Source organism: Mchenga conophoros, linkage group LG18 (genome assembly GCF_057382185.1).
Source record: "Mchenga conophoros isolate Kocher_MC1m ecotype Shallow Benthic linkage group LG18, M_conophoros_male_GT1.1, whole genome shotgun sequence".
NCBI lineage: Eukaryota > Metazoa > Chordata > Actinopteri > Cichliformes > Cichlidae > Mchenga > Mchenga conophoros.
This window is the reverse complement of record NC_140543.1, coordinates 15977326-15994439: the sequence shown is the minus strand read 5'-3', so window position 1 is coordinate 15994439 and position 17114 is coordinate 15977326. Positions and strand designations below refer to the sequence as shown.

The 17114-nt window shown below is 40.9% G+C and overlaps 1 protein-coding gene across 1 annotated transcript in view; it reads right to left on the bottom strand.

Annotated features, from left to right (window-relative positions):
- Positions 1-17114, bottom strand: part of egfra (epidermal growth factor receptor a (erythroblastic leukemia viral (v-erb-b) oncogene homolog, avian)) — a 43797-nt gene that overhangs the window by 3034 nt on the left and 23649 nt on the right. The window contains exons 7-27 of the mRNA XM_085253593.1: positions 16247-16388; positions 15179-15295; positions 13845-13971; positions 13685-13758; positions 13515-13602; positions 13200-13399; positions 12904-13036; positions 12401-12491; positions 11693-11850; positions 10031-10069; positions 9753-9897; positions 9523-9645; positions 8767-8865; positions 7215-7400; positions 6582-6737; positions 5019-5094; positions 4111-4257; positions 3227-3324; positions 2946-3113; positions 456-503; positions 239-332 (exon numbers count right to left, since the gene is read on the bottom strand). Coding sequence (XP_085109719.1) covers positions 239-332; positions 456-503; positions 2946-3113; positions 3227-3324; positions 4111-4257; positions 5019-5094; positions 6582-6737; positions 7215-7400; positions 8767-8865; positions 9523-9645; positions 9753-9897; positions 10031-10069; positions 11693-11850; positions 12401-12491; positions 12904-13036; positions 13200-13399; positions 13515-13602; positions 13685-13758; positions 13845-13971; positions 15179-15295; positions 16247-16388 — 2509 coding nt within the window. The remainder of the gene's footprint in view (positions 1-238; positions 333-455; positions 504-2945; positions 3114-3226; positions 3325-4110; positions 4258-5018; positions 5095-6581; positions 6738-7214; positions 7401-8766; positions 8866-9522; positions 9646-9752; positions 9898-10030; positions 10070-11692; positions 11851-12400; positions 12492-12903; positions 13037-13199; positions 13400-13514; positions 13603-13684; positions 13759-13844; positions 13972-15178; positions 15296-16246; positions 16389-17114) is intronic.

Sequence of the window (17114 nt, the reverse complement as noted above, 5' to 3'; positions counted from 1 at the left end):
GACACATATGCAAAAGCCTTACAACGTCTGACAAAAACACTAATGTAACTAGTAAACAATACATGGGTTACTGCATGTTCTGCTAACAGCATTACAGGAAGAGGGGGGCAGTACACTTGCTGGCCACTAGATGTCCCCCTTCCTCACTTAATCACCCAAAGAACACAGAGGCAAGCCATGTTGAGATTTCTCTTGAACTAAATTAAAAAGTAATGGCATTTAGTTGAAGTTTACTAACCTGGAGACGGCTGGAAGGCTTCATCGAGAAATTTGTCTGTGGGGTCTGGAATATATCGCAGGGCCATGCTTCCATCTCTGCTCGGGAATCCGTTCTGTAACAAAGAGCAGAGGTTTTCAGGGCTGTGGCACTCCCTGTGAAAATATTGCAAAGAGGCCAGCACAAAGAGAAAAATCCTTTTCTTTACAGGTATAATAAGGGTTTAATGCATTCTCACCAGTAAGCCAGTTCTGCTGTGGCACGTCCCGATGCTGCTGTTGAGGCTCTGAAAAATAGGTACGGCAAACGTTTTGTTAATCATCAAATGATGATGCCACATCAAATGCGACACAGGAAATTGTGTTTTATGAAGCCATAACATAATTAAATAATCCTCTATAAACCATAAAGCAGCCACTGAGTGAAGAGGAAGGTTTAACATTTTATTAAGCAGGCATAAGGCACCGTACAAAGACAGGCTGCTTTGTTTAGTTTCTTTTATTCTTATTTTTTGTTACTGCATGTTTCTTTTGGACACAGGGACGGCAAGTTCTCTCTGAACTGTGACATGAACGTGTTTTTATGGTCCCCGAGAAGTTATAGCTGCCATTCTTAGTACAAGCTGATAGGGATCAAAATAAACGTTCGCCGTGCAGATTCATATGGATTCAGACAATCTGACAAGCTTTGCTGTGTCCAAGTCAAAGGGCTGTGAGTGGCATAAAACCATGAAAAATGGGAAAACAGGGAAAACAGGGTGACAGCTGTGGCAATGCAATTACTTTCAACAAGAAAAGGAAATTAAATACGCTGAAGCACTGACCATGTGGGGAAAAAGAAAGAAAGAAGGCCTTACTGGGCCATGTCCCAACAGTAATATTACAAAAACAGACCTATTCTGAAGTTTTATTGGACAGAAATAAAAAACAACAACGGGAAAAAAAGGCACCTGTAAAGGTAATCAAACCTGAAACCTCATATGGACTAACCAGGCTGTCAGTGGCCGGCAATAATCCCAGGTAAAAGAGCCAGACCTACGCATGGCCTTCACTGAACCTGCAGTAGAAGAGTTCTGCTTATTCCACCTTCATCAATCACAGGACAACTGGGAGGAAACGTGGGAGAGGCGCTGATTAAGGAGGGCGAGTGGGTGGCAGTCACGACAGGCCAGGTAAACAGAAGCAGGGCCGCTGGGGTCAAAAGCAGCCTTTTCCCACTTCAAGTCAGTAAAATGAGTTAAATTCTGTCTAAACACCTCTGGTAGAGTTTAGCAGCTGCAGCTCTGTTTCTCCTGACTGAAGGCATGAGCAATTGTTTTCAACACAGTAAAAGAAAAAAAATGACTGTGTTTATTTCCATCCAGACTCACAGGGTAATGATTTATGCCGAAATCTCATTTCCCCAAAACACAGTTAACACAGCACAATTACATTTTCAAACAGTTGACTGCCTGTTGGTAAAGTGTTCACAGCTAAAGCTGTGTGAACCAAGAAGGTCAGTGTGAGTGAATCTGGTGTGGGTGTGTGTCTGTGGTAAACGCACCATTACATGGCTCATTAGGGGCCTTACAGCTCACAGCACAAAATACAGTGGCAATATTTTCCATGTGGATCCTGTATTTGTGTCAAAATCTTTTAAAATTAGAAGTGAACGTGCTGAAACAGGTCAGCAGTTCAGCATTTGGCTTCAGCCTTGTGCTAATAGAGGGACAGCAATATATATATATGTAGAGAGAGGATATATTGTAAGTATATAAGGGCTCTTTCTGTGTCTATAGTCATAATTGCATCAATTTTGCAAGATCCAAACCATGACAGAGCCTACACCGTTTACTGAGCCTCACTCACTCTTCCTGTTTCCCTTCATAAAAAATGGCAGATGCATCTCTCAGATCCTGGATTTTTCAGACACTGTTCATCTGCTGTAGACAAAATGCTTGAAGAAACAATTTAAAATAAGTTTTATTTCCCTAAGTTGCCTGTTATGTGTAGACAACACTGCCTCATCCCCTGAGTTAGGTGCCTTTTTATGCTCGAATGACACATTATTAAGTATTAAGAGGATTAAAAAAACAAAAAAACATTCCTTGGAAAATGGTCATGTACAAGGACTGGATTAAAATGAGTGAAAAAGCAGCCAATGAAAAACTTAATAAACCTTTCAGAAAGTCTGGAGAACTATTGCTCAAGATCACTTACAAAATTACAAGACAGTCTGGCTCCTTGGAAGGAAAATGTGATGAAATGAAGAATTGCTCAAGACTTTTGCACAGTACTTTAGTTCCTAGTATTCACAGCAGCAGTGACTTCAGCCTTTTGATTACTAGGTGCACACAGCACAGTCAGTTTGTGTGATGTTCACAAGAACGATAGAGTGGGTTTCTGGTGAGCTGCGTCACCTTGTGGGTGTAATAAGGAGTAATCACTACTCAGTGTGACACCAACGCAAGTTGTGATGATTTCCCGTCTCGTAATTACATCAGTTTTGATTTCGCTTTCAGTTGAGCTGCACTAGTTAAGCAGGAGCACGCTCTCCAACACTCCTAAGTTTTGCATAATTTCTAATGATTTTTAGTTTTACTCTTACAGGCCTGTCCTGACAAAGCAGAAAAGCTTCACGCCATTTCTTTTTTTGTGTAAGGATTGCATGATTTATGAGATTTCTCTAAAATCTAAATTACTGTAAACCACGTACAGACTTGATTTTACATTTCCATAAAGGGTCTTACTGTTGAGTGAATCAGTGGGGTGCGGGAGGTACTCGGGCTGCTGAAGAAGCCACGCTGTGGCACCAGATATTCATCAACATCCACGGCATCCTCCATGTCCTCCCCGCTAATCAGGCTGCGGTAGAACTTATTGTCTGAAGGACTCGGTAAGTGCATGCGGTCATCCCCCTAAAATCAAAGAGTTTACCCTTTTTGTTATACGTAAAAAATCACTGCTGCTCATCATCAGATATTCTGTATATTTAAGCAATTTTAAAGAAAGAAGTGGCTTAAAATTATACCTGGATGACAAGATAACGCGGTGGATCCCGAGCCATCTTTGTAAACTCCGCTATAAGTTCTCGGAAACGAGGGCGGCTGTCTGCATCAATCATCCAACCTGCGCACATGCATCAGCAGAGATCATCAGGGTGGGTTGACTCAGTAACATGAAGCTTTAAATTTGTGAGTACATTAGCAGACATAATCTGTAAAAACAGCAGGTCAGCAGGAAGCAGAACTGGGAAAGACGGATGATAAAGACAAAACTAGAACAAAAGCCTGAACCACAAAACAACTGCCATAAAATTTGAGTGTTTATTGAACATTCTGACGAAAAAAACTAAACAAAAAAGAAATTGCTTTGTATCATATTTGCTACATCACATCGATGATGTAGGAGTCTCGCGTATCAGATATGATACTCTAGGCCAGGGGTGGGGGAGCTCCAGGCCTCAAGGGCCGGTGTCCTGCAGGTTTTAGATCTCACCCTGGGTCAACACACCGGACTCAAATGATTAGTTCATTACCAGGCCTCTGGAAAATTTCAAGACATGTTGACGAGGTCATTTAGCAATTTAAATCAGCTGTGATGGATCAAGGATACGTCTAAAACCTGCAACACTCCGGCCCTTGAGGCCTGGAGTTTCCCACCCCTGCTGTAGGCTGTACAGGGGTAACATAAAAAACAACTGTTTGCTAAAGTGCATTATGTCTTAAAAACAATAAAACAAATGGTGATGTAACTAATTATTACTTTTTCCTTCCTGATTCATTTGCTGTTAACTGTCATGTGTGTGTTTGTTCTGGAGGAAACAGACAAAAAACACCCCCCAAAACAGACTAGTAATTACTGCAGCTCTTACATAAAGTAATAAATGCACATGGGTTTTGTACACGAGCTTACATTTCACCATGATCATGTAGACATCTATGGTGCAGATTGGTGGCTGAGGCAGGCGTTCTCCCTTCTCCAGTATCCCAGCTATTTCACTGGCTGGAATCCCATCGTATGGTTTGGTCCCAAATGTCATCAGCTCCCAAACTGTTACACCTACAGTACAGAGACGAGGACAGATGGTAAATGTCAGTTTGATGAGCTGTCACTGACTTTGTTTTGCTCCCAATAAAAAAAAAGAAAAGAAAAAGAAGGGAAGAAATGAGAGTGACAGGATGTACGCTTCTTAAGTATTGCACAGTATCAAAATAGCTATGTTGACAAATTGGCTCTGCATGCAGGAGTGGGAGTGAGCAGGATGCCTCTCTGCGTTGGAGGAACTGAAAAAGGGAAAAGGAGAAAAGGAAGCCCGCCACTTCTTCTAGGGTCTGCTGATGCTTTTGCCATACTGAGCGGAAAGCATGATCAAACCCTCGGGGAAAGAAGATTTGGAAGCTGGCCCACAAAAAAAGCTGTACTGTGTTTGGTTTCTGTGTGTGTGTGTGTGTGCTCCTGGGCTGGTAGAACTGTATATGTGGGTTGATGTGAAATTGTCCATCCGAGACTGCCAGCATGTAGGTGTGCGCTACCTAAAATTGCAGATGCTAACAAGATGTTCTCCCTTTTCACTCCCTGTTTGATGAGCTTTATTGACTCCAAAAACAACACGCTATCCGAAGCTTCAAAACGACTGCCCGCTCCCTGCCTCACTTTCTGTTAAAACGCTTTATTTAGCGATGAATGAATATTGCTCCAGTGAGAATGTCACCAATGCTCAGGAGCACGGAGGGCCAGCTGTTTTACTTATCAGAAGTTACACAAGGATTCGGGCTCAATCTGGGACAGCGCAAGCGAGGTTTTCTTTCCTTGTGACTCACCGTAACTCCATACGTCGCTCTGGTGCGTGTAAGTTCTGTTCAGGATCGACTCGAGAGCCATCCATTTTATCGGCACCTGTGGGAATAATCATTACAGTGTGATTAAAAAGAATGCAAAACCCGTGTGCACTTAAACTAATGACAAGTTACCCACTAACACGTTTATAATGTATGGTGTGTATATCATGTTGCATATGCATGCATGGGATGAATTAAATGTGACACTACTGATAACAGTGAGTTTATTTTTTGGCATCACTTTGCATCAAGTATTTGCAGGGATGTTTTCAACTTAAAACGCTGCAGATCTTTATATTTCTGAAATTGATTAATGTCTCTGGCCAATTCATTAGAGTTTATGATGCAATTTTGCTGCCACCTAATGGTGAGATATACAAAAGTCTCTTTTTATTATTAACCTCTTGAGACCCGAACTCTTCCACAGCATGCATTTTTAATTTCTCTTTGATATTTGGGCATATTGGGACCCGATGAATGTAAAAACAAAGAATTACCAGATTTTTTTTAACTGATTTTTGTTTCTAAGAAAAATTAGGATATTCATTTAAAATTTTGATAGAACAGTAGCAGTATAATGTCCTCGTAAGTAGATATCAGGCCCTTGTAGAGCAAATTTTGTATTTTGGTCTAAATAACCCAAAATGTGATGTCCACATATGTGGATGCCAGGTCCTAGGAGGTTAAGGCAGACTTAAGGTATGTAAAGACCGTCACACAAACCTTATGGCAGTTTTTCTGCATAAGCCAATTATATTTTTTTTAATTGCACTACACAAAAGAGTGTCTGAAGTTTAGTGATTCATCTGGATTTGTCCAGATGTTTCTTTTCCACACCTGCACATTTGGTGTTGACAGGCAATACAGAGAGATGTCTGGGCTGAATTTGTATTATATTATTTCTCCTAATTACATCTGATATAACATGCATTGCTCACCCTGTAGTTACAGGCACAAAAAAACAAACAGCACAGCATGTTCTTGAGTAAGGAATCCTTCAGTTTCCCAAAGGAAACAAAAGACAAGAAACCCTTTTGATTTGTCATTTCTCTCTGAATGTAATTCACTGACAGAAGCTATTTAAATACAGCACCACTTGCATGAGATACAGAACAAAACAAAGTACAAAAATATATCTTTTATGCAGTCGAGCTGAGTGAACTACAGGAAGCGGTCTGTCAGTTGGCAACTGGCTATAAATTCATTAAACAAGATCATGTTCATATTTAGGCCCATTTGTGTGCAGCAACAACTCTATCCATCAGTTTTCTTCCACTTATCTAATTCAGGGTTGTGAGGGGGCTGGAGCGTACACTCTAGACAGGCCACCAGTCTAATGCAGGGCTAACACAGAGAGACAGGAAACCATTCACACTCACATTCACTCTAAGGTCAATTTAGCATTGCCAATTAGCACAAACCCATCAGTGTCTTTGGACTGTGGGAGGAAGCCGAGTGGATTCTAAATTTCTGGGATCACCCGCTGTGATGCAACAGTGCTCACAACAACTGACTAATAAATTAAAAAAAAAAAAACCAACTAACCTTTCCTCCATCCGCATGGTACTCTTTCTCATCTGCCTTTAGCAACTTGGCCAAACCAAAGTCAGTGATCTTGACATGTTGAGGAGTCTTCACCAGGACGTTTCTGGCTGCCAAGTCACGATGCACTAAGTGGCGCTCCTCCAGGTAGTTCATTCCCTTTAATCAAACAAATAGTGAAATACAGATTACATAAGAGCCGTGCTTTCACGGGCTCGCCGATATTGTTGGAAACGTGAAAACACCGCTTGCTCAGACAAAGTGAAAAATGACATCTGTCACGACAGACTTGTCATGATAATCTGATTACTCAGATAAAAGAAACGGTATTTCTTTACAAAAAACGGCTGTTCTTTATAAAACCTCTAACAAAAACGCTGACGACTTGACTCGCTCTGCAAATCTAAGTTTAAGCGTATGTTTTGAAATTGCACACCCACTAAGACTTAAACCCACAAAAGCATGTGATTAATATTATTGTTATTGAAAATAAAATAAATAAAATGCCTAGATTTATATCTTCATTGGCTGATACAGAGCTATGCGCATGTAAAACAACTCCAGCAACAACAGGTCCAACCTAATCAACAGATTACTCAACTGTAACGTGACACCTTTATGAACTTTCCCTCTTACCTTGGCTATCTGCACACACCAGTTGAGCAGGTACTGGGAGCCAATATTGTCCTTGTGCTCTTTGACATAATCCAACAGGCAGCCGTAAGGCATGAGCTGCGTTATGAGCTGCACTGTGGAGGTGAGGCAGATGCCCAACAGACGACACACGTGGGGGTGCTCCACACTGGCCATCACATAAGCTTCCTGTAAGATGACATAAATGATTTACATGATTTACAATTCAAAATTATGTTTATTTCTCTTCTTTACGTATTGGCTGTTTATGCAGCCCCTGAGCTCGTGTCTGCTTAGCGCCCTCTTCCTTTTAATGGACTTCTGCGAGGAAACCCGGTGATGGAAGCCATTTAGGAAATCCATGCCATGCTAGCATCGGATTCATGTAAGATTATTAAAAGAAAAAAACTTAAAAAGAAAACACAAGGTAAACAAATAACCAAGTGTTTAGGACACATACTTTTATGTGTGTTTAATTTCATTTTTTGCAAACTTTGTCCACATTTTGTAAGTAAGTAAGGGAAAGCACAGGTTCCCTTCAAGGTACAAAAGCAAAAAAATACATTTTTAATTATTCAAAGGTCCTGTGACTTATTGGCTGGTAGAGATATCCTTGTGAATGATAAACAAGACATTTTTTTAAATACCCGTTATCAGGCGATAAGTTTCTCAGGAGCAGTAATACAGCACCAACAGCTGTGTATTTTATTGCTCGACAGTGGAAATTATCAAAAGAGACAAAGTACTTTAAGAATTTAAAAAATGGGGATAAGGAAACCACTGCAAGCAGTAATTCAAACTGAACTTTATCTAGTTTCCTGTCATGAAAGCAGAAATGCATGCAAAATATTGTCTACACGCCTAATACGATATCAGTATTGCTCAATAAATTCTCGGCTTGGGGCTACGCAATTCAGACAGCCTGATGAAAACAAGGTTTCCAAACTCGTTCTACTTTACAGTGAAAGACTGCCCTTAAGTTAAGAAGCTGAGAGGACATTTGTGTCCACCACAGCGAGTGGACGTGCAGTGACTGAGCAGCAGAACCACAAAATCACAGGATCCAAGATGCACATTTGTCTGTGTGCATAATGCATTTAACACAGGCTGCTTTCTCGGCACTGCATCAGCGCTGCATTCCTTTCCAGAACACCTCAGCCTTGGATTACACCAACGCCCACTCGCTGCCTTCCCATGAATTAATCCCATTTCCAGCAGTCCCATAAGATGAATGCCATGTAAACAGACACGTTCTCCATTACAAGGAAAAGTGGCCATTAGCTAGATTATAGGACACATTAGTGGAAACTTGACAACCAGCAGCCAACAACTGTCGCTCCTTAAGGCTGATGTAGTTTTGAGTCAAAATATTGTGATAATTCCTTAAAAAATGTGCGTAACATTTGTAACTTTTAAAATGTATACTTTCATTTCCAGCCCTTAACAGAAGGAGGCAGGGAGGGAGTATTTCAAATGAGCTGTTGTGTTCAGCTCCAATTTAGTATTACGGTAAGCACAGAGGCCAAAAATTACCACATAAAATGAGTGAACCTACATCCAAGATCTCCTTGTTTGCTTTAGGGGACGTGGCCTCTCTCAAAACCTTGATGGCGACCGGGATTTTCACGTCCTCTCCCTCCGGGACCCACAGACCCTGCATGGACACAAGCATTTTATTTTATGTGCTGCAATTAGACCTGAATCATCAAGTGAGCGCACAAGCATATGTGTAAATGTTAGCATACACTGTGCAGTACAAGTACAAATATTGACATGCATGTGCAAGCCAAAGCTACACCTGCTCTCAAACATACAGTAAACAGTGCATTTGTATTCTGCTTGCAGTCCATTCTTTGCAAAACTGTCCACACTACGAAGGTCAAAAAGCGACAAACAGGCAGAAATACAAAGCAGAACATCGAGCTGACCTACAGTCTCTCCCTCTCTCTCTGGAGAGTTACGCTAACCTAAAACCGAACCCTAAAATAAATGGTTAACCTTGAGGAGACCAGTGTTTTGTCCCCACAGGGAAGGAGAGTTTCCAGAATGTCACTGCATAAACGCATAAACCCAAATTAACACACGAGCACCGAAAGTGAGACTGAAGTCACCCGTGCATGATCTGGCTTGTTAAAAATGTGGTTTTATAACAGAAAAATTGACAACAGATGTAGCAGATGAGTGAAAACGCTGACGGTGTGTTGGTTCTGGCTCTGAGAGAGACCCAGATTCAGTAAAGCTCAGCACTGGGGTTCAATTATAAGAAAAAAGAAACAACTCCAGGGTGCCGCTTTTTGTTTTGTTTTTTTACCTTGTAAACAGTACCAAAAGCTCCTGATCCCAGCACCTTGATTTTCTTAAACTCGGGTTCCTTCAGGATCCGCAGCAGAGCCTGGTTCGGTGCCTCTCCACTGGGAGTGAGGGGTTCGACCAACTAGAGAGAAGAAATCACAGTCTTGCATATTGTCTCAGCTGTAAATGAATGCTGACATTTCCTTCATCATCTTAATGTACTCCTCCAAGCGCGGTGACTCAGCTTACCTCTCTCTCTTGGAGCAGTCTACGCATGGTCCTCTTCCTCTTGATGTGGCGTCGGCGGAGCAACACAAAAACAGACAGGCCTGCGATGAGAGCGGCCAGCAGCCCACCGACAACACCAGCCGCGACCATGGAAAGACCAAGGGGGCTGAAAAACAGGAAGGGGGGGGAGGTTGTCAAACAGAGTGCGTTTGTGAGTTTCAGCAGAAATGTGATTAACACATCTACCTCAGTTAACTTATCCCTAAGAAGTGGTGATCTGTGTTGCTGTGTTTACTCACCCTTTGCTGTGGCAGCCTTCAAGACCTGGTCCAATGCACCTGTAAACAAATGAGTGCGAAGAGTCTAATGCAACTGACAAAATCAGCACAGAGGGATTGTTTTCCTATGAAAAACCCTTTGCAACCAATCAGAAACCAATGCTGTTGCCACGCTTATGTTTCCCAGCGTACTTGATTTCATTTCTGCCACATAAAGCACCAAAATCGTCTGTAAAATGCCTACAAAACTAAATACTTTCAATCAATGCATCAGTCACTGGGGTCAACTGGGGACTGTTTATTTCCACGCAGTCCAGTGGTTTATTTATGAAACTACTAAACCCAGTTGTGGAAACACATATCCTATTCTTCTTCGCAACAGTCACTGAGGCTCATTTACACAGCAGCTTTCGGTGGTTTAAAGGTATCTCAGACGACTTCCCAAGTTACTCATTGGGCTTAACACTGATCCTCTATCATTGTGAAAACTGTGTCTGCTTTTAGTTCTGCTGTTGCTATTATTTCTTTGTTCTCAAAAGTACTACAGACTTGCAAAAACAACATATAGTTGTCTGAAAAGGAAAGTTTTTCACAGGAATCTAATCCAGTCCTCTCAAGGAATTCAGCTAATCAAAAGCACTTTAACTGATCACCACTAAGTGTGAGAATCTCTGGAGCATTCAGGTGTGTGTTAACAAAATGCCACAAGCTTCCCAGGATTGTACACCAGCAAACTCACCCCAAGGTCAGAGAAACTGGAAAAAAATTCCACGAGCTACATCTCAGACTCTACAGGCCTCAGTTAGGATGTTAAATGAAAGTGAAGTTCATGATAGTACAATCAGAAAAAGACTAAGTATGGCTTGTTTGGAAAATACCTCTTCCTCTAAAAAACCCTCCAAAAACATACTTGAACACAATCAAAGGTAGACCTGCTGCGGGGCTCTCGAGGGGAGTCGACCTAGCTCACCCAATCAGTGAATTCTCCTTCTTGATCTATTCTGGCAGGTATTCAGAAAATCTGGTACCGTATGTTTCAGTTTTCTCCATGTTTACCTTCTCATACGGTCTCTGATGGGTCTCCAAGGAGGTCCAGAGGACTTGTGTACCTCACTCCCTGTCAATTAGCCCATCTTTTTGCCATGAGGGCTCTGAAGCAATCAGGTGGTCTTTGTCTTCCACCAAAATACGCTCAAAGACAGAAAAACCTTTATTTAAAAAACTCATATGAGGCCTCTATTCTTGTGTTTAACAAGATTTACTATAAGACATGAGATAATTTTCCTTTGGTATAGCTGAGGTGTTATATATACTTTTGCTATTGCTGCTGAAGGTGCCTATACAAGCCACAGCATCACAAGGTGTTCTTAGTTCTTCACAGAGAGCCTCCTCACATGACTGTAAACCTTCTAGGTCCAAAAAGCATTTAAAAGAAGAAGAAATTAAGTCAGACATAATCGGTTTGTTTTAAATTGAAAAACACACAAAACCACACAAAAGTCCTGCAGTCTAGAACAACAACTCGTCTCTTGGGGTGTCTGATTTTAATCAGAAGTCCAAGAACCGCCTCAGCAGACGCTTCAAGCTCGGGGCACATTTCTGCATCAGTGCAACAGACAAATGTTTCCAAAACAGAGAAAATGCCTGTGCCTGTTCTCAGGTCAGCTGAGCAGTGCTTTTTACCCCTGAGTGCAGTTTTTGTGGCATTGCTGGCACACTTTCTGTTCATCTGCGTATTTCCACACTAGTGCGTCGTCCTCCCCCAGCACGCCTTGGGGACAGCGGGGCACGCAGAACAGTCCATCTTTGAAGTTAGCACATTTAGTGCAGTTAGCAGACTCCTGAAAGTGGAAAAAAAAGAAGATAAAGATTTATTATGTTTACGACTCTATTGACAGCAGTTATAAATATTTGGTAAACTACACTGTCTCATAGTAATAATTTCTCAAAGCAAATGTTTGGCAAATACAACCAAGTTAGATCTTTCTTTTCTTCATCTTTAATTTTTTTTGGTTCAGGCTAGTGAAAAGACGATTTAATGCACTGATCATGCCTGAATAAAATAGCGGTAATTTAATACGTTTCCCAGATCTGCCTCCCACTCTCTCTTTGTCAGGTTGTGCTTCTGTTTTTGATAATTAGAGGGTTTATTTCCCAGTTATCAAAGTAAAAGAAAAAGAAAACAACCAGATTGCACATTTTGTGGCTGCGCTGCATTACAGCCGATCAAAGCTGCTGCTGACTGACAAATCCGCAGAACTAACGTGTCTGGATTGGATTTCACGCTGTGCAAATGTTAATCTCTTCTAAGCAACGCTCACAGAACTGTTTAACACAACTGCAAAGTGTTTTGTTTTGTAATATTAGTTTAGCTGCTGATGGCAAACATACAGGCGCGCTGCAGGTTGCGGTCCCGTTCATGTGCTGACACTCGGGGTGGCACTTGATGCAGGTTTTATTCACAGCTGTCTCGCGCGGCTCTCTGCAAAAACAAGAAAGAAAAAACAAACAATAAAAAGCATGACATGCCTAGTTTGAAACTATTATATGTGTTTTATTTTTAAAGTTTTTTTGAGGACAGGAGTTAAACTGTAAGCACGTCGAGATTCTTTGTTGGACAGAGGTCTCCGAAGATAAACAGATGTGAGCGACTGTGTCGTTTCGCCTCCAGTGTTTGTCTTAAATCCACTGGAGACTGAATTTCAAAATGCTTCGGATCATATCTGCTTTTCTTTTTCTGTCAATTAATTCTCAGGATCGTGTAGCGTCAAAGTCTTGGAAATACAAAAATAGACTCTGAAGGAGTGAACTGTACAGCATGGAGACCTGTTGTGTTTTTAGCTTGTTTGTTTTTCAAAGCTTATTAAAGGCAGTCAGAGAGATGCCTCCCTCACCCCTCCAGGATGTTGCAGGAGTCGACGCAGCTCCCGTCGCGCTTGTAGTCGCGGCACAAAATGCACATACTGGGGCCCGGACCCCAGCAGCCGTCCGCCGTGCACTTCTTGTCGCAAGTGTCGTTTCTCAGAGCTGAAACCCAAACACACAATCTCAGCGAGAGCTCTTTCCTGCATAATTATCCAATTTTGAAATTAAGATCCTGTAATTAAATCTTACTCGTGCAGCGCATAATCAAAAGCAACAACAACAGCAAAGATCCGACTGAAGCCGGTGTGAGACAAACAGAATTTACCGCAGGTGGCAGCGTTGGCATTGCCCTCTATATTAACAGTTTGGTGTGGTGATTTGAAAAGCTTCTGCCAGTGCTTTGCATCGGTGTAACAGAGTTCAGAGTTCTTAGAGACAAACACATCTCCATCACTGATTTCTCTGAGGGACCTCAGGCCCAGGTGGGTGATATGTAGACCAGCCACAACCAAACTGCGGCTTCCGCTACCAAATGGGAAACGAGAACAAAATAAGAAGAAGAAGAAAAAAGAAAACATTTAATGACGGGTTGAATAACACTGCGGTTTGAATCAACAGGGGGTCTTTACAAGGAACATACCGTTTAGTTCTCCCCCGAACGACCTCCAGATTCTCAAAAGGACTCAGTGAGCTCATGGTATTTGGCCACGTTTGAATCCACAGGTACCCTGAAGCAACAAGGTTTGTTAACCTTAAAACTGTTTAGATGCACGCATTTAGATGCATGACTCAGCCCTTACGCAGTCTTACCAGTAATTTCTTTAACTGTCTTAAACACATTAAGCTGGGCAGGATCCATCTTTGGTGTTTTGGTGTATTGATCCCTGAAAATGAGAAAATACACCGTACTGACTGCTGATAAAGGTGATCGAGCACAAAGGCAGCAATGCTAGTCATAGCCCAGACTTACCCATTAATTGATGTGTGGATGATGTCGATGTTTCCATTGATTTTGGTGCAGTTTTCAAAGGAGCCGATGTTTGTGGCATTGATAGACAGAGTGTGAACCAAGTCTCCTGTTCCAAGTCCATTACACACTAAAAAAAACATTTAAAAAAATACTACGGTAGTTAATAACAATGAAAAATAATCATAATAGTTTAATAATAGTTTCTCATAGATTTTGGTCCATATTAATGTGATAGCATCACACAGTTATTCCCGATTTGTCATTTCAGTACAGCGAACTCAAAATGTTCAAGAATCCAATTTCAGATAATTTCAGTTTTGTGATGTGAAATATTATCTCGCTAGAAGCAACCATCAGAAGATGGGAACACTGTGGTCAAGGGGAAGACATGGTCAGCGGCAGCATTAATTGCATAGAGATCTGCAGCTAACTGGGTATTTTCTCTGTGGATCAGCAGTTTCTGAAATACTCAGAGCAACCCGTCTGGTGCAATCAAAGTCACTAAAATCTTGCCCATTCTGATGCTCACCTCAGCAGGTCATCTTGAACATAAGCCACACCTAATGAAGTGAGTCAGTGCATAAAATATAGCCTATAAATTTTCACCAAATCAATAATATTTGCTTTTTTATTCATCTCAGTTGTTTAAAATTCCTCTGAATATACGTAGGATGCATGACATGTCTTTGAAATCGAAATCTTATGTGCATTTAGAGCATGTGTCTAATATGCATTCATTCATCATAAAGATTCAGGAGTTACATACATTTTAACAAGTCGGTGCATAAAATCTGGCCTATGAGTTTTCACCAAAACAATACCATTTGCTTAAAAAAAAATCATCTCAGTTGTTTAAAATGCCTTAAAATGACTGAGTTTAATAAAAATGTTGTTCAGTTGTATCTGTGTTCCTCTGAATATAAAACCAAACAGAAATAGCTTAAGGATGAGTGACATGTCTTTGAAATCGAAATCATATGTGCATTTAGTGCATGTGTCTAATGTGCATTCATTATAAAGATTCAACTTGGCAGGAGTTATATACATTTCCATTAGAACGTACAGTGTGGTAAACATGCTCCCGTCCCAACTTTTTGAAGACGTTTGCATCAAGTTAAAAACAATGAAACATTTGTTTTCCTTCACTCTTTTCAATTAAAAAGGGTTAAATTATTTACAAATTACTGCATTCTGTCGTATTTACATTTTACAGCTTAACCTCTGTGAAAACAACATAATAAGAAATTGTTCTTAGCGTAGCTACAAACAGTTTGTTTTTTGTACACGGTGAGAAATATTTGTCCAGATTGCACAGTAACAGCTTATCTTCTTACCTTTTGGACACAGCCCGTCACACTTGGCGCACTTCCTGATTCCTCCTACCTCCACCTCATATGTGTTATCGTTGCACGTCCGCACACATGCGCCGTAATCAGAAATAATATAATTACCTGGAAGAATATGCAAAATATAAGCTGCTGCTGCTGCTGATAATCTCATATTCATGTGCACTAGATGGATCTTAAATCATCTTAAAATCATATTAAAATATCTGGGGGGAAAAAGCTTTTTTGTAGCAAATAATCTTTTATTAGTTATACAGCAGCTTAACTAGCAATGTTGCTGAACTGCAGAGCTCCTTCAGTGACAGACTGCTGCATCCTAGATGCATGAAGGAGCGTTTCCGCCCTGCAGCTGTCAGATTGTACAATCAAAACCGCTCCCAACAAACACATTTGAACATGTTTGTTTACATACATATTTAATTTTAATAACTGTACAGTACTCTGCTTTTGGTAACTATTGTCCTTGATGTAAATATGTAAAAAAAAAGGTGTATGTTTCTGTTCTGTTTCCTGTGTCCTGTTTGTTTGTATATGTGTTTTTTTCTTGCTGCTGTTACAACCAAATTTCCCCTTGTAGGACAATAAAAGGATTATTCTATTCTATTCTCTATTCTAATGCATAATGATGACAGAATATAAACACAGAAATACAGGGACACACCTGTGCAAGTTAAAATGATAAAACGCAGTTGTTGCATTAACACACTCTCAATCATTTGCTTTTCTTGTTTATACAGTTTAAAATTAAACTTGGACAAACTGTCACGACTGAATGTCTAACCACCCTGAAGGACAACCTGGGCAACTGTTCTGCAAGTCAGCATGCCGCAATATGGAACAAAAGTGTAATCATGCATGATGAGCTTCATCCTGCCGATTGGGACCCATTATTTTACTTTTATTTATCTTGACTGTCGAGACATAGCTACAATGCACGCATCAATGTAGGCTAATGTAATATATCTGTCTAGCAGGATTAAAAGTTTAACTGAAATTGGCAAAAAAAACCTAAAATAAAAAAAACCTAAAAATTTATCTGGTTAAAGCCGGCCTTACGTGGGCAGCTTTTGACACAGGTGGCCCCGAAGCTGTACTTTCCATGCGGATTAGGAACCAGCTGGTGCAGGTTGGGGTCGTAACGATGAAGGCCTGGGCAGGAGTCCTTACACACCCCATCATCCTGGAAGTCCCGACAGGCCTGCAGCACAAACAAGCGTCATCTAGCACACTGGGACCAAAACAGAGCCCCGCACTAATGATAACACTGCATTCCTTTATCACAGCCTTGGCTTAATACTCATAGCTGCACAGAGAGGCAGAACAGACGCTGTTATTCAAGGCACTGCCAAGTGCAAGATCTAATCAGACGCTCCACATCTCATCTCTACTGAAACCAATAACAAACTTCGGATGATAAAAACAGATGTCTGAGAGTGAGAGCTTTATTCTGTTGGAAGGTCTTCTTCAGGAACCTACAGAGTAGCAGAATTACGTAGTGTAGTGTTGCACTTAGGAACAGTTTTTTATTAGTTTTGGTGTCTTTGTGTTGGTTTCTGTTTGACTGGGAGTCTTACACTCACCAGGTACACCTGTTCCATTTCTTGTTAATGCAAATATCTAATCAACCAATCACGTGGCACTAATGGCTGCTCCTATTAGCTAAAAACAGGAAAATTAGGGTACAATTCAAACAAGGTTCACCAAAATTGGACAAAAGAAGATTTTGTGTCGCAAAATGTGTGTGATGCTATCATGTCAGCATGAACCAAAATCTCTGAAGAAAGTTTCTAGTACCTTGTAAAATCAATGGCATGAATAATTAAGGTCATTTAAGACAAAAGGGGATCCGACCTATATTAGCAAGGCATAACTAAAACATTAGCTGGTGAACACAGGCCTTGGTCACATGTTTGTATGATATCAC